Here is a 21,068-nt window from a genome sequence, read left to right on the forward strand (position 1 = left end):
TCTGTTCTATATTGTACCCTGTATTCATATTCTATACTGTACCCTTTATTCAGTATTGTACTTTATATTCTATACTGTACTTTATATTCTATACTATATCTCATTATTCTATACTGTGCTGTATATCCAGTACTGTATTCAGTATTATATCCCAGTGTGCCATTCTGCACCCTACATTCTATTGTCTCTATTCTGTCCTGTAACCCATACTGTACCCTATAGTCTGTACTGCATCCTATATTGCATATTGTACTTACTCATTTTTCTGGATCTCTAGAATATGATCTCTTCCTTCAGCTCTGACTTGGATCTCGGCCCAGGTTGGGTGCTGAGTGTATTGTGAGGGGGGAGGGGGGGTGGAGAAAGAGAGAGAGAGAAAAAAACTCCATCAGATGTATTTTATTGGGCTGCAGTTGTCCACTTTTTAACGATTCATTCACTGTGATTGGGCTCTGGTGCTTCTCAGCATCGACTTCAGGCCAAGAGTTTCTCAGTTCTGCCATCTGCTAATTATCAGTGTGCTCGCAGGATAAGGTGACGGTGCAATGTGTGGGGGAAGGGATGGAGAAGTCCATTGCAAAATTCTTTTGGGGAATAGATGGACGCAGCAGCTATCCAACGATACTAGTTCAGGCACCAGTTGAGAGAAGGGGTCTTTGAACAGGGCCGTTTCACTCACACCTGGAGCACTCCAGGTTTCAGGTGTAACTGGCACAACATGAACATGTCTCAGGGAACCCTCCACTTTTGTTGGGTGTGAGAAGAAATTAAACAATTCAGAAGAACCAGGGCGCACTGTGTGATGGGACAATCCATCAGGTCTGATAGGCCTTGACTTCCTTTGTCAATAAGAAAAAGGAAATGACTTGCATTTATATAGCGCCTTTCACAACCTCAGACATCCCACAGCACTTCACAGTCAACTTTTTGAAGTGTTGTCACTGTTGTAAGGTAGGGAAATGTGGCAGCCAATTTGCACACAAGGTCCCACAAACAGATAAATGACCAGATAATCTGTTTTAGTGATGTTGGTTGAGGGATAAATCTTGGCCAAGACACGGGGGAGAACGCGCCTGTTCTTCTTTGAACAGTGCCATGGGATCTTTTATATCCATCGAAGAAGGGAGATGGGGCCTCAGTTGAACGTCTCATTCAAAAGATAGCACTCCCTTGGTGTTGCACTGAAGTGTCAGTCCAGATTATCTGCTCTTGAATCCACAACCATCTGACTCAGAGGCGAGAGTGCAACCACTGATAAAAGATTGACCCGACCAAATTAAAAAGTCGAATGGTGCTGTGCAACAGATGGCTCAGTGAGTAAGTGTACTGCCTGGTATGTTACTGATCCACACAGATCAGGAAGGCCCTGAGTTTGACTCCTGGCTTGTGCTGTCAGCTGGGTCAACCAGTAGGTGTGCTACAAATGCCCAGGCCTCCCTTGCCTGGTCACTATCCAGTGACCCCTGCTGGAAAGTGTATGTATGGGTGTTGGATGAGGTGCAATAACTGAACAAATTGCAACTGATTTTCAAGTTAATAACCATTCGCTAACTGGTAATTAGGTTAACATACTGTAACTGATTATTTTAGAAACATAATGTAGCTGTTTATCTGGTTATGCTCTCCCTGGTTATAAGATTATCGAGCTTCACCAGGTTATCAGGTCAATGCATTATGACTAATTACCTGATTAACATAATGTGCTGGTTGTCTCAGCTGCAATGTCCCCCCATAATCAAATAGCCCTGCTAATGCTTACTGTCAAGGCTCAATCATGAAGAATGACCACAGGGGGCAAAGTACTACAAGTACCTCTGGCCTGGAGAGTGAGTGACAATCACGTGCACCCTGATTCTGACCTCACCCGACATCCACACATGGAGGCTTTTCAGCAGGAGCTGAACATTGGCAGTGTCAGTCGTGGCTCAATGGGTAACACTCTTCCCTCTGAGTCAATAGGTCATGGGTTCAAGTTCCACTCCTAAGCACATAATTCAGATTGATACTTCAGTGCAGTACTGAGGGAGTGCTGCACAGTCAGAGGTGCCATCCTTTGGATGAGACATTAAACAGAGGCCTGGTCTGCCCTCACAGTTGGATGTAAAAGATCCCACAGCACTATTTCGATGAAGAGCAGCGGAGTTTTGCCTGGTGTCCTGGCCAATATTTATCGCTCAACCAACATTGCTAAAACAGATCACCTGATCATTATCACTTTGCGGGTTTTGGAATCTTGCTGTGCGCAAATTGGCTGCTGTGTTTCCTACCTTACAACAGTGACTACACTGCAAAAGTACTTCATTGGCTGTAAAGCGATTTGGGACCTCCTGAGGACGTGAAAGGCGCTACATAAATGCAAGTTCTTTCTTTTGTTGACTTTTGATTTTTCTCTTCCCTAAACCACAGGCATTAAAGTCCAATGATACTGCAGCTACTGCTGAGATCTACTAACTCAGCACAGAACAGGGATGGAACCTGGGACCTTCTTGGGTGGTATGGCTCAGTGTCCCAGACAAGGGTGGCTTTACTTCAGGGCAGTTCCACATGGTGGACTGAATAAACAGCCAGGGCTACAATTCGGTTTGAGAGACCATGTCTTAAAGTAGACTTGTTTTCTTCAGGACGTAACACAAGTTTTGTCGCACAGAATTATTATTTAATAAAAATTACAAGAAAAGAAACACTTTAAATGCTAGAAGGTTGCTCGGGAGAAAGGAAGCACACTTGATGACGGCTATTCGGAATACAAGCCCGGAAGGCATTAGGACCCTGTAAAAACATGGTGCAGGATCCTGAGGAGGGTGGAGGGGGCGAGTGGGTTGGAACATTAGTCTTGGCTTGCTGCCCCCAGGCCCACCCCTTCCCTTCAGTATTTAACCTTAGCCCTGGTGGTCCGTCTGTCTGTCTTTCTTTCAGAGTTTCCTACAAGGTCACCACAACACATTAACTGGTTTCCACATTAGTATACTGTACACAGTTAACAAGTTAACATATTGCATGTAGTTATCAGGTCAACACACTAACTGATTAACAAAATACAAATGGTTATCAAGTTAATATACTGTACCTGGTAGGAGGTCAGCATTCTCTAACTGGTAATCAGGTTAACACACTGAAACTGATTATCTTAGTTACACAATGTAGCTGGCTATCTGGTAGTGCTGTACCTGGTTATCCAGTTATCAAGTTTCACCTGGTTATCGGGTCAACACACTACGACTAATGACCTGATTAACACAAGGTGCTGGTGATCCGATTAGTATGCTGTACCTGGTTATGAGATAGAAAGTGTTCTGACCGTCCTGAGGTAAGCCACTGGGGTACTATTGTTTCGTACTTTGCGATGTGATCGTACCTTCGAGTCTCTGGGCTCAGCTTGCTGTTTCTCCCTGGGAGGAAAAAAAACAACTAAGTGAATTGACAGATAATAGGCTGAGTTCTGAGTGGTTGGCAGTAATTGTTTTTTTTGCCCCTTGATCCATCTTCTCCTAAAGACAGTGACTTATGCTGGATGTGATTGCAGAGATGACAGCCGATCTCTTCTACCCTAACTGAGTGACCTGGACACTGAGTGCTGACAGGCTGATTGACCTTGGGGAGAGGACATCTAATTCGACATCTTAACGCGCACACATATAGACACGCATGCACAGACACATAAAAACACACAGGCCTGATGACACACATATAGACACACATGTACAGACATAAAAACACACACAGGCCAGACGACACATACATATAGACACATATGCAGACACACATGAATAGACACATACGCACGCACACATTAAAACACACATGAAGTAATTTTAACTTCAGGCAATGGTGTAAAACGGGTGACATCAAATTAGTCGCCCAATTTACACCCCGTCCGAATTTCCCTTCTATTGGTTACAACAGAAAGGAAAATAAGGTGTATAATGGGCGGCTAATTTGATATCACCCATTTTACACATTCGCCCAAAGTTAAAATGACAGACACAGACACACGCTGCTCAAGTGAAGCTCGCTGGATAGTGATTAGGAATCTCTGCCCAGTTATCTTTCGCCTCCCTAGCCCAGAGGATGCTGAATCCAACTATAGCCCCTCCTTCCCACCCCCCTCCTCATTAGCACAATCCCTGGCTTAGAGGTGGTAACTCAGCACAGAGCCGGGAATGAGTCTGGGGGTCTTCTCCTGCAAGGCTCAGTGCCGCACCACACTGAAATTAAGTTGTATTTAATTAAGGCATTTATGGTGTTTTAAACCTCCAAGGTGGTTTATAGATACCATCTGAGCTGCAAAATTAAATGACAGCTTTATACTACATAATACATACCAACCACATTGATTGCAGGTAATTAGAGTGGTTAGAATGTGGAACTTGCTACCACAAGGAGTAGTTAAGGCAAATAGCTTAGATGGATTTAAGGGGAAGCTAGATAAACACATGAGGGAGAATGGAATCGAAGGTTATGCTGATAGGGTTAGATGAAGGGAGTTGGGACGAGGCTCGTGCAGAGTACAAACGCCAGCATGTTTCTGTGCTGTACATTCTATGTAATATTACTCAATATGCTTAGAACACTCATATCACCGTCACTGGTCCTTCAGTATAGATGTCATCATGCAGCAATCATAAAAAGTGCATTACCCGTCAGCAAGATAAGCTGACCCCAAAGTAAATGAACCCCATGAATATCACCATATCGACTATCACAGTAATGGGTGTTCTGGAGGCAGTTCAAAGCTGCACTCTCATTTGCAGGGTTTCAATGACCGTTATAAACTGCTGGAGTTTAACAGCATCACTGCCTAATCATCACACCCAGGAATCTATTACTCTCAGTCTGCTCATCCTGCACCATCCATCAATCACTTTTCTTTTGGTTTCTCATCCAATTTTCTCCCCTTACTTCTCCTCTCCCAGAGGAGCTGGCTCATGCCGGCAGAATGTAGAAAGGGCAATGCTCTTAAATGGCCAGGCAGTGAGATGGAATAGTCAGCAGGCTATTCCATCATGGGTTCCATCACAACCAAGCTAAACTCTACACATTCCATCCTGGAAAACTAGTAAGAGCTGACCAGAAGCTTCAAAAAAAGCTGACAAGGTCCAAGACAAAATGCTGACCGTGCAAAAACAGCTCTGAATATAAGCCAATGACACAATTTAAGTTAACCTGAAAGTTCAGAGAGTTTTGAAGGTGGGGCGAGAGGTAATAAGGTGGAGAGATTTGAAGGAGAGCTCCTGAGTGTAGCTGTTGGGACTTCAATGCAATACTACAGGGTCCAATTTCTTTCACTTGGGACCTTACCCCAGGTACAATATGTTGATATCGGAGCAGAAACAGTTTACAACATGAACACAGTGTATTGAATGTTCACAATATAAAACTGGCTTCACCATCGCATCTATCCATGTCCCAGACACCATGGCAACGCAGAGTCACATGGGGATTACAATGAATTGAGGGTATACTGATTTAAATACTTTATGTTCAAGCAATGAGGGAACAAGTGAAGTTAATAGACTGAAGGAGGATGTTCAACAGCACTTCAGCAGAGGTTAAGTGGAACGACCTTTAACAGAATAATGCTGAGCATGCATACTAAATACATACTTAGGAATTAACAAGTTCAGAGTGAACAAATATGATCCTAAATGGATTAACAAACAAATTAAAAGTAAAATAAAAAAAGTGATGTCTAACAAATTCTGCAGGGAGAAAGGAGATGGTGTTCACTGAGATAAATATAAGAGCATGCAGAAACAAATAGATGATCAAAATGGTAAAGATAGACTCAAAGAAAAAGCATACCCACACAGGCAAATACATAACAGTACAAAATTCTTTCAGTACTTCAATAGTAAGAGGGCAGTCAGAGAAGAGGTGAGAACCATAAAATATGCAAACGGACTTGAAACTGAAATGACCATAAAATAGTGAACATTCTGAATGATGATTTCCTCCAGGTATTCACAAGGGAAGACATGAGCAAGATGCACTTCCCAAACAGGATTAACCCAAGTACAATCAGTGACCTCAATATAATAGGGATGGCAGCCCTAGAAAGGCTAATAGGACACAAAACAAATAAATCCCCAGGGGTATTTATCCCAGAGTGCTGAGAGAAACCAGGGAAGAAGTTTGTTAGGCATTGATAATCATTTTGACGGAGTCACTGGACACTGGGGACGCACCAGTAGATTGAGAACAGGCTATTCAAAAAGGGTGAAAAAACAAACCCAAACAACTACAGCCTCATTAGTCTTACTTCAATTCCATGAAAAATAATGGAGTTGATGATCAGAAGAAAATGTAAGCATTATCTATACAATAATAACCTAGAAAACAACCTGCAACATTGATTCAGCAGGTAATGATCCCAGCTGACCAACCTCCTCAACTTCTTTGAGGAAGTGACAACCCAAGTGGACTGTGGAAAATCCTACAGTGGGACTTCCAAAAGACATGACAAATTTCCACATGTAAAGCTGGTGGTTCAACCCAAAGCTAAGAGAATAAACCCTGGAAATGGATAAAAAATAAGTTGAAGGGCAGAATAGCAGGTCCGCGGTAGAGGAGGTATGTCACAATTGGGGGGGGGGGGGGGGGAACACAGGGTGGGGTGCCCTGGGTCGGTGTTGGAACCACTACTGTTTCTAATTTACATCGATGATTTGGATTCAGAAACTCAATGCAAAGTGGTCAAATTTGCAGATGGTATGAAACTGGGAGGGGCTGTACAATCAGACTAGTCAGCTCAGAATTTACAGAGTGAGTTGGACAAGATAGGCCAATTGTTCTCCTTGGAAAAAGAGAAGGTTGAGAGGCAGTATGATTGCTGTTTATGGGATTCTAAAAGGGCCAAGATAACGTAGATCATGACAAACTGTTTCACTTTGTCCAGAACAGTAAAACCCGAGGACATGGGCTGTGCTTGAGGGAGATAAATTCAAAACTAATCTGCGGAAACAATGGGAGTTAAATTGGATAAGGTCAATAATTGGGCGCGGGTAGCACGATCTGCAACGAACCCGTGCCTGGTGGCCCCTGCGCAGGCAGCACGTGAACGTCGTGCTGCCTGCTAAATAGCATAATTAGGAAGCCCGAAATGGGGCGTGCCCAGCGCATGTTATCGGCAGCCTGCACCTCTGGCAGAAGACCCTCCAGGCTGCAGCTCCATAGGCACTGGGAGGTTGTGGCCCAGGAAATGAAGGCCAGGAGCATGGCACCACGCACGTGGGTGCAGTGCCGAAAGAAGTTCAATGATTTGACAAGAGTGGTCAATGTGAGTGAATGCAAGTGTCAACCAGCTGCACCACTGCTCCTCGCATCACACTCCCCCTCCCCGCCTCCACAAACCCACCAACACTGCCCATCCATACGCAATGCTGTACTTGGCATGCTGCATCTCACCCGCACACAGTACCACGCTTGCAGGCCACACAACTATCACTCACAGGTCACACACACTGGCAGCTACTCAACCATGACAGGCACATCATCCAGGCAGCTTTCAGGATACTCACTGCCCTCTGTCTTGCAGGAGAAGGTGGCGCATAACAGCTGGCGGCAGGAGAGACCTGAGGGAGGACAGGCACGACTACACAGCCTCACCCCCATGGAGGAGACCGTGCTTCGGATCATTAGGCAGGACGTAAGCTGCACCCGTGACCACATGCCGCGCTGGAGCTCCCGATGAAGGTGCTCTCTGCATATCTAACGCTCCTTCTCGTTTCCCACATCTCCCTCCTCCCATAATTTTATCTGACTCACGTGCTGCAGATGCTGTCGGCATGCACATCTTTCTTACTCCTCTCCCTGCTCCACAACTCACCCTGTTTCCCTTTGTCACTGCAGATACCCAAGAACACATGACGGCACCGTCCGAGGAGGAGGACACGGACAATGAAGTCACACTGTCACTCGATCTTACACTTGCATCCACCAGCTCAGAGACTGACACTGTGTTCTTTAGAGGCTAGGTTAGGAGGAGGAATTTGCACGTGGTGAGACACCAGGCACAAGTGCGCAGAAGCCAGGGCGAGGGGAATGGAAACCACAGGTGCCAGCTCGCTAGTTCTGCTGCAGAGGAGTCAGATGAGGACTTCGATTGGCTAGGCTACAGGAGACGGCTGATGGGTGTACACCACCAAATGCTTGGGGCACTGGAAATCCTGCCAGAAAGCCTGCACACAAGGGACATGGAGGAGTCCACCTCGAAAGGGCTTTGCGCAGAGCTTGGAGCCCATCCTTTCCAACATGGAATGGGTGGTCACCACCATCAGCACACCTATGGAATCCACCATAATGGCCGATATCGCGGCTTCTATTGCAGCACAAATCGATGTGATCAACTGTGGAAGCTCATACTGCTATTATCGTGGCTCTGGCTACCACAGCGGAACAGGGCTCCCAGGGAGTCTCAGCACTCCAGCAATCTGTTCTCCAGCTGATCACCAGGATGGCAGTGGCACCATGGCAGTCGGACCTGCTATCCTTTCGCAGGGCGACAGCATTCCTGCTCCCAACCCTGCCACCCCACCAGTGCCCTTGTTGTTGCCTGTCGGCCAGCCAGGCCGGGCTGCTGCAGCTCATGATGAGATGGTGCAGTCTGAAGCCGGGACCTCATGGCCCAGAGCTGCTCGAGGTCATCCTCCAAGGCCATCTGCACGTTCCTCAATTGAAGGCCAGCAGCCTCCCACCACCCATGCTCCAGCCACTGGGGATGCACCTCGTAGGAGCACTAGGATAGGTAAAGGCACATGAACGATAGGCACTAAGGGATCGTACAAGGGTGAATAGTTCTGATCTGTTTGCATAATTTAATTTGTTAAACAGCACTGTGGGAGAACCGTCACCACACGGACTGCAGCGGTTCAAGAAGGCGGCTCACCACCACCTTCTCGAGGGCAATTAGGGATGGGCAATAAATGCTGGCCTCGCCAGCGACGCCCACATCCCGTGAAAGAATAATTGATAAATGTGACTTTGACTTTGCATTTGGTAGTGGTTTTTATTTGTGCGATGAGCTGAGGGGTAAAGTAATGTGTAATCAGATGGAGGGCAGGGGGCATTGACCTCCACGATTCAATGTGTGTGGTTGCACACCAGCTGCACGTTCAGGGAGTAGAAACCCTTTCGGTTGACAAAGATAGCCGAGTTGATATGCGAGACACGCAGGGCAATGTGCGTGCAGTCAATGGCACCCTGCACCATGGGGAAACCAACAATGCGAGGGAACCCCCATGTTCACTCATTCAGCTTATCTGTCAAGAGGGAAGGTGCTGAACCTGCTCCTCATGTGGTACAGTGTGTCTGTGACCTCCCTTATGCAGCAGTGCACTGCAAACTGCAAGATTCCCTGCAATCATGGATGGTCTGCTAGGGCTTTCTCTGGGCATTGAACACAACATATCGCCAGCAGAGGCCTGAAAGGATCCAGAGCCGTAGAAGTTCAGCGCCATGGTTACCTTCACAGCCACAGGCAATGCTGTCCTTGCTTTGCTCTGAGGCTGTAGTTGTGGCCGCAGCAGTTGACAGATCTCCGTCTTGGCCTCCTTGATAAACCTCAGCTGCCACACGCAATGTTCCTGGCTCATGTTGAGTTAAGGGAACTGGTCTCGGAAGGCCCACATTGGATATGGCCTCCTGCTCAGTTCCCTGCACCTGCTCCTCCTCCTCCTCCTCCTCCCTCTCCTTGCAGCTTGACCTGCTGTGCGTGGCCTCTCTGCATGCTCCGTTGTGTTCAATGCCCAGAGAAAGCCCTAGCAGACCGTCCATGATTGCAGGGAATCTTGTTCAACCATGGTTGTAACTTTCCAAATCGTAAGGCAGTACCTGCCAAACCACTCTCAAATGTACTCGAGCAAGTCTCAGTAAATTTCAAAGGAAAAATTGTTCTGCAAATGTACAACTTTCTTCAGATATCACAAGGATACAATATAATCTGCAGCTGTAAACAGATACAGATGTTTTGCTCGACTTCCTGCCAGTGCAGTCTGATCAAAGTGGGACCCTAGCAAACAGGTAGTTGCCCCAAGGAAAATGAGCCTGTTTGTTTTACGCATGTATGTATGTGTGTATGTATGAGTGACTGAACATGCATTCGCACCAAGCAAGATACCGGACGTATAAATCTTTTGTTACAAAGACTTTTTGCTCTTAAATTCTGTCAAGGACCAATCTCCTACTTCTGAACTGAATCTCGCTTGCTCTGCTTGTGGGAGATGCCATGTTATGCTCAGAAGAGATTAAAGGATAATTGAGTTCTGGAGATATCTGGTTCAGATTTAGACTCCCCCTTAAGCAGATCTGTGAAGAGGAGAGATCGTTGCCAAATATCCTTGGTACCATCATCTAGGACATTAGATTTGTGTCCTGCTTTCCCACGTGGCAAGTTCCCTATCTCTGCTGAGCCTTCAGGGGAAGGAATCTAATAAAGGCTTGGCACCTCCTGACAGAGGGGAAAATCAGGAAGAAGTCAGCCCGGGTCAGTGTGAAGCCTAACAGTCTGAACGGAAATGCTTGTTGTATTCTCTGCAGTGGAGGTGACTGCATAGCTTGTAAGGCACACGGAATGGACAAAAGCAGAAGTTAAAAGGAGTCTATATAATTAATGGGAAGGGAAAACGTTGTTGATATACCTTCCCCTACCTCCCCAACTCCAACTCCCATCAGATGAAGCACATAATCAATAAGGAGCTGGTCACCTAGCCTTCATTGTGGTAGCATTCTCGCATGAGTCAGAAGATTGTGGGTTCAAATCCCACTTCAGAGAATAGGCTGATACTTCAGTGCAGTACTGAGGGAGTGCTGCACTGTTGGAGGTGCCGTCCTTCAGATGAGACATTAAACCAAAGCCCCGTCTGCCCCCTCAGGTGGACATAAATGATCCCATAGCACTATTTTGAGGAAAAGCAGGGGAGTTTTCCCTGGTGTTCTGGCCATTATTTATCCCTCAACCAACGTCACAAACAGATTATCTGGTCATTATCTCATTGCTGTTTGTGGGACCTTGCTACCACATTTCCTACATTACAAGAGTGACTGCAGTTCAAAAAGGTATTTAATTGCCTGCAAAGTGCTTTGGGACCAACTGAGCTCATGAAAGACGCTATATAAATGCAAGCTTTCTTTCTTATTGTTGCAGTTGGGCATGGTACTCGATGAGAAGAGAGTGTCCTAAAGAGGGTTAAAAAGTACATTTGTGATGGACCAAAACTAGATAGATACATATAATAAATATGCCTATTAAACGAACTCCTCATTTAAGTGGCATCCATTCATTTCTATTGAGTTTAATCTACTAAGTGGTGAGTAACACTGACTGTCACTCGACTGTTTGGCAATGCAGTCTGCACACAGACACTTAAGCAACAGAGTCTTAGATTTCCCTGATGGTCCCAGTTCTTAATTTCATACATCCTTATTAACCTATAATCTAAATGGGATGCTTTAACATATCATTAGGGATTCTATACTGGGATGTGGACAATGCAAATGTCACACGATTACATTTTTTAATCCTTTCACCGGTACAAATCTAAATTTAGGTAGAAGCTGCACTCCAGTTAGCATTAACCTAGATTTCGATCATCACACTTAATAGTATTTTCCTTTTGTTTAAATTATAAAATACCCCAGGTTCAATTCTTGTTCTGTACTGAACTATCTCATCTTAGCCGAGATAGCTCTTGGACCCAAACAATTGGCCTAGTTCTCTTAGGCTGGAGTGAAAGAAAAAAAATCAGCCAGGGTTCCTGTTCCTGATCACGATCCAGTCAATGAAGAGTAATATTGGGTGGGGTGTAAAAAAAGTGTTCCACCCCTGATCCCATGGGTGTCCTGTTAGGTTAATATTACACCCAATGCCTCAGGAAGTGACAGGACTTGGTTTTGTCTCCAAAATACTGTACCTCACATAGTACGTTCCTGATCCCAGCTGCACCTGCTGACATAGACTTTGGGCAGAGATGACATGGTTATCCAGAAGAGACGCGTACACTGACCCAAGCTGCTCCTACACAGGCCCCAGTGCCCAATTAGTGGTCAGTACAGGCTGAGGCCTAGGGTGTGGGCTCTTCACTCCACCCCATCAGTTAAGGAATGACTTGTACTGCAATAACATACAAGGTGGAGGGAATGAATAGGTTTGTCAACCTTTGTGAAGTCCAAAATACAATGGGAAACAGGTAAGGGGCTACAATCCTGATTTGAATTCTAATGTTTACATAAAATTACATAGAATGTACAGCACAGAAACAGGCCATTCGACCCAACTGGTCCATGCTGATGTTTATGCTCCACATGAGCCTCCTCCCACCCCTCTTCATCTAACCCTATCAGCATATCCTTCTATTCCTTTCTCCCTTGTGTGCTTATCTAGCGTCCCCTTAAATGCATCTATGCTAGTCACCTCAACTACTCCTTGTGGTAGTGAGTTCCACACTCTGTCTTTACCCAGAGAGTGGTCATTCTCCTGAGCCCCTATTGGATTTATCAGTGTCTATATTTATGGCCCCTAGTTTTGGTCTCCCCCACAAGTGGAAACATCTTCCTTACATCTACCCTATCAAACCCTTTCAAAATCTTAAAGACCCCTATCAGGTCACACCTCAATCTTAGCCTGCTCAATCTGTCCTGATAGCTATAACCTCTCAGTTCTGGTATCAGCCTTGCTGATGCTGAAAACTCATTTAAGCCCTCAGTAACTTCAACAACTAATGCTTCCACACCATAATGCACAAAATTAAGTGGGAGGAAACAAAAACATGCTTCTATTTTTAAAAACAAAAACAATTTTGGCATTGGCTTACATCTTAGTCAACTCAAGAATTGGACCATTTGGTTCCAACCCAGGAGAAAATAGCACAGAAAGGGGCCTGGTTTGAACAAACACACACAAGAAGAAAAATCAGCTATTAAAAAGATATTAGTGAGAGAACAGTGCAGACGCAGTCTCTAGTTGCTAAAACTGCCCATAATTGCTAAGCAGATCCGCTGTTCTAATCCGCACGCCGGTCCTTGCAGAATCTGGAGGGTGAAGATTTATGAATGCATCCATTAACAAATCCCCGATAAGCTCCATTTAGACAATTACTTGAATACATTACCAGTACCAGAAGCTAGCGTTGAGGTCATTTCAGTATAAAGGCAAAGAGAGTGAGGAGGGGGGAGGGGGGGGGGGGGGGGGGAAAGAGAGAGGCCTGGCAAACCTCAGAAGCCCGTGCGAAGAACGTAACCATTCAGCCCGGCGTCTCCGAACTGGCACGGGCACCATGGCGGAAATCGCAGGGGCGCCTCGTGGTAGCACGGTCACGTACTGGATGGGCAGCCAATGGTTCAGTGGTAGAGTGCGGCCCAGCAAGGTGCCAAGTTCCATCCCTGCTCTGTGCTGAGATACTCTGGGGAGACTCCAGTTGCCCCTCTTAATTCAGTGTGAGTGTGCAATCGCCCCAACAACAACTTGCATATGTATAGCGCCTTTAACTTAGTAAAACATCCCAAGGTGCATCACAGGAGCGATTATCAAACAAAATTTGACACCAAGCCACATAAGGAGATATTAGGACCTTGGTCAAAGAGCGTCTTAAAGGAGGAGAGAGAGGTAGAAAGGCGGAGAGGTTTAGGGAGGGAGTTCCAGAGCCTAGGGCCTAGGCAGCTGAGAGTACAGCCGCCAATGGTGGAGCGATTAAAATTGGGGATGCGCAGGAGGCAAGAACTGGAAGAGCGCAGAGATCTCAGAGGGTTGCAGGGCTAAAGGAGGTTACAGAGATAGGGAGGGGCAAGGTCATGGAGGGATTTGAAAACAAGGATGAGAATTTTAAAATCGAGGCGTTCCTGGCCCTAGTGTACAATTAATCCATCAGTCTTTCAAAGAGTCCACATAAGTAAAATACTTTACGATTTAGCAAAAATTAATGGGCTGTCATTTTTATGAGTCCCAATTTATAATTAATAAAATGCCGCAATGATTAACGACAAATTCATAATTTTATATACCTCAATTACCAAGTAGATATTTTTCTTCATTTTTACACTGTTATTGTGATTGTATTCTTCATTTGTTTTTAAGTAGAATTTTTTGTTTTTAAAATGTTTTTTCTCCCCTCCTCTTCTGACGGCACTGATTCTTGCCCGGTAACGCCAAAGTATCTCACCCAAGTTACCAGTCTTCATCTCTAACCTTAGAGAGTATTGATAGGCTATTTGGTTGGCGGCCTGTTTCCCGAAAGTTAGAATCAGCCCTATTGTTGCCACAGAACAGAGAGACCTTTACTCTGCACCAGGTCTGTACTATACCTGACCTGGGAAAGCTTGATGCTGACACTGGGTGTGCAATATTGAAATAGTGTTCCAGTCCCCAATGCTGACATCACTCACCTTGATGAGCCCACCATGTCCATACCCACATGCAGCAAGACCTGGACAACATCCAGGCTTGGGCTGATAAGTGGCAAGTAAAATTTGCACCACAAAAGTGCCAGGTAATGATCATCTCCAGCAAGATAGGGTTTAACCACCTCCCCTTGACATTCGATGGCATTACCATCGCCGAATCCCCCATCATCTACATCCTAGGGGGTCGCCATTGATCAGAAACTCAACTGCACCAGCCACATAATTGCCATGGATACTGGAGCAGGTCAGAGGTTGGATATTCTGCGATGAGCGACTCACCTCCTGACTCTCCAAAGCCTCTGCACCAATACTCAAGAAGCTCGACACTATCCAGGCCAAAGCAGTACGCTTGATCATCCACCTTAAACATTCACTCCCTTCACCACCAGCACAACGTGGCTGCAGTGTGTACCATCTACAGGATACACTGCAGCAACTCGCCAAAGCTTCTCCCAAACCCACGACCTCCACCACCTAGAAGGACAAAGGCAGTAGGTGCATGGGAACAACACCACCTCCAAGGTCTCCTCCAAGTCACACACCATCCTGACCTGAACATATATCGTCGTTCCTTCATCATCACTGGGTTAAAATCCTGGAACTCCCTACCTAACAGCATTGTAGGAGCGCCTTCACTACACAGACTGCAGCGGTTCAAGAAGAAGGCCCACCACTACCTTCTCAAGGTCAACTAGGGATGGGCAATAAATGCCTGCCTTTGCCAGTCACACCCACATCCCAAGTATAAATTTAAAAAAAACAATTTGCCAGCAATGGAGCAAGGGATCCCAGCACCTCTCCATTCTTGAATTTGTTTACTTTTTATTCAGAGCAAAAATCCATATTATTCAGACTGGTTCATACTCTGCTTCAGCAGCCTCTCCACTTTCTACCAGCTTAACTTCCCCCAGCCTGTTGAACTCTGGACATCCTTTCAGATTGCCAGTACTGTAACTATGTGTGTATATTGTAAACAATTTTACAACACCAAGTTATAGTCCAGCAATTTTATTTTAAATTCACAAGCTTTCGGAGGCTTCCTCCTTCGTCAGGTGAACGATTTTCACATCGTTCACCTGACGAAGGAGGAAGCCTCCGAAAGCTTGTGAATTTAAAATAAAATTGCTGGACTATAACTTGGTGTTGTAAAATTGTTTACAATTGTCAACCCCAGTCCATCACCGGCATCTCCACATTATGTGTGTATAATACATGTTATATTAAAAAGATACACACACACAAACACACATATGCACAAACATATGTACACAAACACACAAGAAAGAATTTGCATTTAGATAATGCTGTTCACAACCTCAGGATATACACACTTACACACACACAAACATATGCACATACACACGCCAGGCATATGTATGTGGCATTTCTGTGCAGTAATTAAAAGTACAGTGTTCACAAAAGCTAATTAATTTTACACCTAATTCTGGCCAAGTTTGGAGGTACGTGTGTATAATACATATTATATTAAAAAGTACACACATACGCACAAACACACAACAAAGAATTTTCATTTATATAACCTTTCACAACCACAGGACATCCACAAACATACACACAAACACTTAGATACACACACACAAACATGTACACACACACATATACACACGAACACACATATACATGCCAGGCATATGTATGTGGCATTTCTGTGCAGTAATTAAAAGTACAATGTTCACAAAAGCTAATTCATTTTACACCCAATTCTGGTCAAGTTCGACAATCCGATTTTCACATGGTCCCACATGGCAAACTAGTCAAAAAAGTAAAAGCCCATGGGATCCAAGGGAAAGTGGCAAGTTGGATCCAAAATCAGCTCAGTGGCAGGAAGCAAAGGGTAATGGTTGACTGGAAGGTTGTTTCCAGTGGGGTTCCGCAAGGCTCAGTACTGAGTCCCTTGCTTTTTGTGGTATATATTAATTATTTAGACTTAAATCTAGGGGGCATGATTGAGAAGTTTGCAGATAATACAAAAATTGGCCGTGTGTTTGATAGCGAGCAGGAAAGCTGTAGACTGCAGGAAGATATCAATGGACTGGTCAGGTGGGCAGAAAAGTGGCAAATGGAATTCAATCCAGAGAAGTGTGAGGTAATGCATTTGGGGAGGGCAAACAAGGCAAGGGAATACACAATAAATGGGAGGATACTCAGAGGTATAGGGGAACAAAGGACCTTGGAGTGCATGTCCACAGATCCCTGAAGGTAGCAGGACAGGTAAATAAGGTGGTTAAAAGGTATATGGGATACTTTCCTTTATGAGCCGAGGCATAGAATGTAAGAGCAGGGAGGTTATGCTAGAACTGTATAAAACATTGGTTAGGCCACAGCTTGATTACTGCGTAGAGTTCTGGTCACTACATTACAGGAAAGATGTGATTGCACTAGAAAGGGTACAGAGGAGATTTACGAGGGTTGGAGTATTTTAGCTATGAGGAAAGACTGGGGTTGTTTTCTTTGGAACAAAGGAGGCTGAGGGGAGATTTAATTGAGGTATATAAAATTATGATGGGACTAGATAGAGTGGATAGGGAGGACCTATTTCCCTTAGCAGAGGGGTCAGTGACTAGGGGGCATAGATTTAAAGTAATTGGCAGAAGGATCAGAGGGGAGCTGAGGAGAAATCTTTTCACCCAGAGTGTGGTGGGGGTCTGGAACTCACTGAAAGGGTGGTAGAGGCAGAAACCCCCAACTCATTTAAAAAGTACTTGGATGTGCACTTGAAGTGCTGTAACCTACAGGGCTACAGACCAAGTACTGGAAAGTGGGATTAAGCTAGATAGCCCTTTTTTGGCCGGCACAGACACGATGGGACGAATGGCCTCCTTCTGTGCCCTAATTTTCTATGATTATTAGCAGGGGAAGAGGGTGTTGTCACTTCCCCATCCTTATTTGTATCCAAAACTGGTCCCAAAATATTATTCCCCCCCTCAAACACAGGACAGGTTTGTATTATTTATGGGATCGATCCCGCTTCTTTCAGCAGCCTGATGCTCTCAGTCCATGTGACTCATTGTTTCAATGCACTGCTCTCCCAGCAAGGGAAACTCCAATTACAGAATTGATGAAACTCCAATTACAGAATTGATGAAACTCCAATTACAGAATTGATGAAACTCCAATTACAGAATTGATGAAACTCCAATTACAGAATTGATACCAATCACATTAGGGAAGAAGACGAGAGAAATGGGACAGAAACAAGAGAAATCTGAAGCATTTTATCCTCCCTCCCCTCCACCCGCTCCGATTTAAAACAACTTTCTCTCTCTCTCTCTCTCTCACACACACACAGAAATGCCTGCACTGAGCGGCCAGGCTCCTCACTTATATGCCAACATCCATATACAGTCAGTAAGAGACACGCCTCACCTCTGCCCGTTGTATCTGCACAGCAAGCCAGCGCCAGGGAACAGAGCACTTGGGCGAGATGGGCTGCGGGTCTCTGGAGCGGTCCCAACCTCTGAGCCATCGGTGTCCGCAAGTGACCCCCTTCCTTTACCAGCAACCCCAAAATGATCCTTTTGCTTTTTATTTGTTCGGCGAGGGTTGAAATCGTCCTGAGCATCAGGGATGAGCAGCAGCTTAACGAGCTCCCTGGGTCCTCTCACAATGTGTGTGTACAAGGCAAGTCTCTGCTCATTAAGTTAAAAGCACTGTCTGGGCTAAATGCACATGATTCATCTCAATGGCCTGAAAGATCATTCTTCTGTCTCCAGCCCCTGCCAACTTGTGATTGGGCTTTTTGTCTCAGTGCTATTTAAAATATTATATTGGGGCCACCCCTTTTGGTTAAGGGGGTGGTCCCACCCCTCATGCACGTGGTTTGTACAGTTGAGGTTTTTTTCTTGTTCAGTTTGTATAAGTTCAGATAACTTCATTCTGCTCCGTCTGTAATTTTCTGCATGCGATCTGCAGTATGTTTTTTTTTTAAATGCAGTTTTGTTTCATAGCTTTCCTCTTCCCTTTCTAAGGATCCACCTCCTCCCCCTACAAGGCTATGGATTCAAGCCCCACTCCAGAGACACATAACCTAGGCTGATGATCCATTGTGGTAATGGGGAAATGGGTGCTGCATTGTCAGAGATGCCGCCTTTGAGGGAGATGGTAACAGGACTGCCAACTCTCCAGGATTGTCTTGGAGTTTCCAGGAATTAAAGATTAATCTCCAGGACACTGCTGCAAGCAACATGGAAGAAAATGGCAGGGGCATTAAAAAAATGTGGTTTTTTTTCACTTTCTTTGGACGCTTTTGATTATTAGTTATAAAAATATCGGAGGTGGGAGAAAAAGGCTGTTTGACTAACAGTCAAGAATGATCCAATTGGGTAATGACGAGTCTGTTTGCTTTCGAGACACACGACAACGCAAAATCGTCAAGCAGAAATTGATAGCCAAGTTCCGCACCCATGAGGACGGCCTCAACCGGGATCTTGGGTTCATGTCACGCTACACGTTACCCCACCAGCGAACAAATGTTATCTGTTTTTAATATAACGGGTCAGTTGCTGTCTTTTCTATGTTTCTACCTCTCTGTCTCTTTTTTTGGTTTTTTTTGGTGATTTGTATATTCAGAGAACTTGTAGGTAACACCTATCTGTCTGCACACTGATTGCCTTGGCAACGGGCAGTTGAAAAAACTGTCTGTAATCACCAAGCATTGTTCTGTGATTTATAAATGCGATTTCATTTCGAGGATTTCATTTCCAACAACGTTCACCTGAGGAAGGAGGAAGCCTCCGAAAGCTTGTGAATTTAAAATAAAATTGCTGGACTATAACTTGGTGTTGTAAAATTGTTTACAATTGCTTTCCAATTGGCATGGGAAGGCGTTTTGGTGGGTGGATTGACGTGTTGGGTGACCAATGGCAGGAGCATGTGGGCGGGAAGGTTTGAGACAGTAAGTCATGTGATAAAACTTCTCCGAATACATCCAACCAGAGTTGGCAAACCTAGATGTTGAACCAGCTCTCTGTCCACTTGTGCAGGTGGACATTAAGCACCACCTGACGTTCTTCAGAGAGCGGAGATTTCCTTGTCTGTGGTAGCCATTCCTCCCTGAAAAGAAAGAACTTGCATTTCTATAGCGCCTTTCATGACCTCAGGACATCCCAAAGCGCTTTACAGCCAATGTAGTACTTTTCAAGTGTAGTCACTGTTGTAATGTAGTAAACATTATCAATCAACCAGCTCAACCAACCAACATCATCAAACACTGGTCCTTCAGCTTACTGCTGTTTGTGGGATCCTAATGTGTGCAAAATGGCCACTGTTTTTGCTAAGGAATCAAAGACTATGGGCCAAATCATTTGGAAAAATAACGGCGAGTTCACAATGCATTCCATTATTAATGCGCAAATCGGCCAGCAAGTTCAGGGGAAGAAGAGATACTGAGTGAGTTGCAAATCTCCAGAGCTTTCTGGTTGATTTACGCCGCTCCTCCATTTACCTCGTTCAAACAGCATCTCGCCCTCTGCCTCCCTGTTATTTTTAAGAACTTATTGGATTTGCACATTAATGATCATTGAACTCGCCGCAGAAAGTTAGGGCTCGTAATTAAGAGCATAAGGACACTTTTAACGACGTGATAATTATCAATACAATGCCAATCAATCTCCGGCCCAGAAAGGAAACCTTTGTTGAGCCTCATTCCTGCATTAGTAAGTTCTTATAAGAGATTTAAAAGACGTAAAATTTAAACTTTAAATTTTTTTTCTTGCTTTTCCTTTCTGCCTCTTTTTTCTCTCTTGATCCAATCTTTCCTTCCCTCTCTTTATTTCTCTTTCTGTACCTAATTTGACTCTAATTCACTCTCCTTCTCTGTCATTCCCTTGTTTCTTTCTCAATCCTTAAATCTCATTGATTAAGGAGATAGACTGTTGGTCCCGCCGTTCACTGAGGTCCCAGATACCCCATTGACCTCACCGCTCCGTTATCAGCTCGCACTTCCAGCAAGTTACGGCGCAAATTATATTTGAACTGAAGGGTTCAAGACAAAGTTTAAAAGCCACGAGATCCCCCGCTCCAGCAAGATTTGGCCCTTTGTATGTGAGATGTGATAAGGGTTAAGGATCATCTTTCTTTCCTCTGCCAGTTTTCTTCCCTCCCTTGTCCTGTTTTGATGGTGTGGACTCCTTTGGTGAGGTTCCATGGACGGCGAACACTCTTGGCTACCTCGTCCAAGTGTGAACCTTGGCAGTGAGTGTCGGCAGACTATCCGAGCACAGGGTAGCATTGCAGCCAAGACAGATCCTGCACTCACCCGATGTTCAAAGACTCGCACTTCCCACAGGGATTGCTGGATGGCGATCAGGAGTAGGAGCCCTGGCTGATTATCCCTCTCTCTAATCTAGGGGACACTGAGACCAATGGGAACACCCGTTTCGCCACACTGACCCATAAGAAAGTGGTTGTTTTCCTACCACTGTGTCAGCTGTGGTAGCACTCTCGCCTTTGAGTCAGAAGGTCGTGGGATCAAGTCGCAGTCCCAAGGCTTGAGCACAAAATCTAGGCTGGCACTTCAGTGCTGTGCTGCACTGTTGGAGTTGCCGTCTTTTGGATGAGACGTTAAACCCTCTTAGGTGGACATAAAAGATCCCACGGCACTATTTCAAAGAAGAGCAGGTGAGCTCTACCCTAGTGTCCTGGCCAATATTTATTCG

General features: G+C 45.1%; 1 protein-coding gene across 1 annotated transcript in view; it reads right to left on the reverse strand.

Moving 5' to 3' along the window:
- adam19b (ADAM metallopeptidase domain 19b) overlaps positions 1–18,117 on the reverse strand; it is a 173,083-nt gene extending 154,966 nt beyond the window's left edge. Inside the window, exons 1-3 of the mRNA XM_067996530.1 lie at positions 17,779–18,117; positions 3,271–3,389; positions 258–328 (exon numbers count right to left, since the gene is read on the reverse strand). Coding sequence (XP_067852631.1) covers positions 258–328; positions 3,271–3,389; positions 17,779–17,974 — 386 coding nt within the window. The 5' untranslated portion in view covers positions 17,975–18,117. The remainder of the gene's footprint in view (positions 1–257; positions 329–3,270; positions 3,390–17,778) is intronic.
- Between the last annotated feature and the right edge of the window lie 2,951 nt (positions 18,118–21,068).

Source organism: Heptranchias perlo, chromosome 14, assembly GCF_035084215.1.
Source record: "Heptranchias perlo isolate sHepPer1 chromosome 14, sHepPer1.hap1, whole genome shotgun sequence".
Classification (NCBI taxonomy): domain Eukaryota; kingdom Metazoa; phylum Chordata; class Chondrichthyes; order Hexanchiformes; family Hexanchidae; genus Heptranchias; species Heptranchias perlo.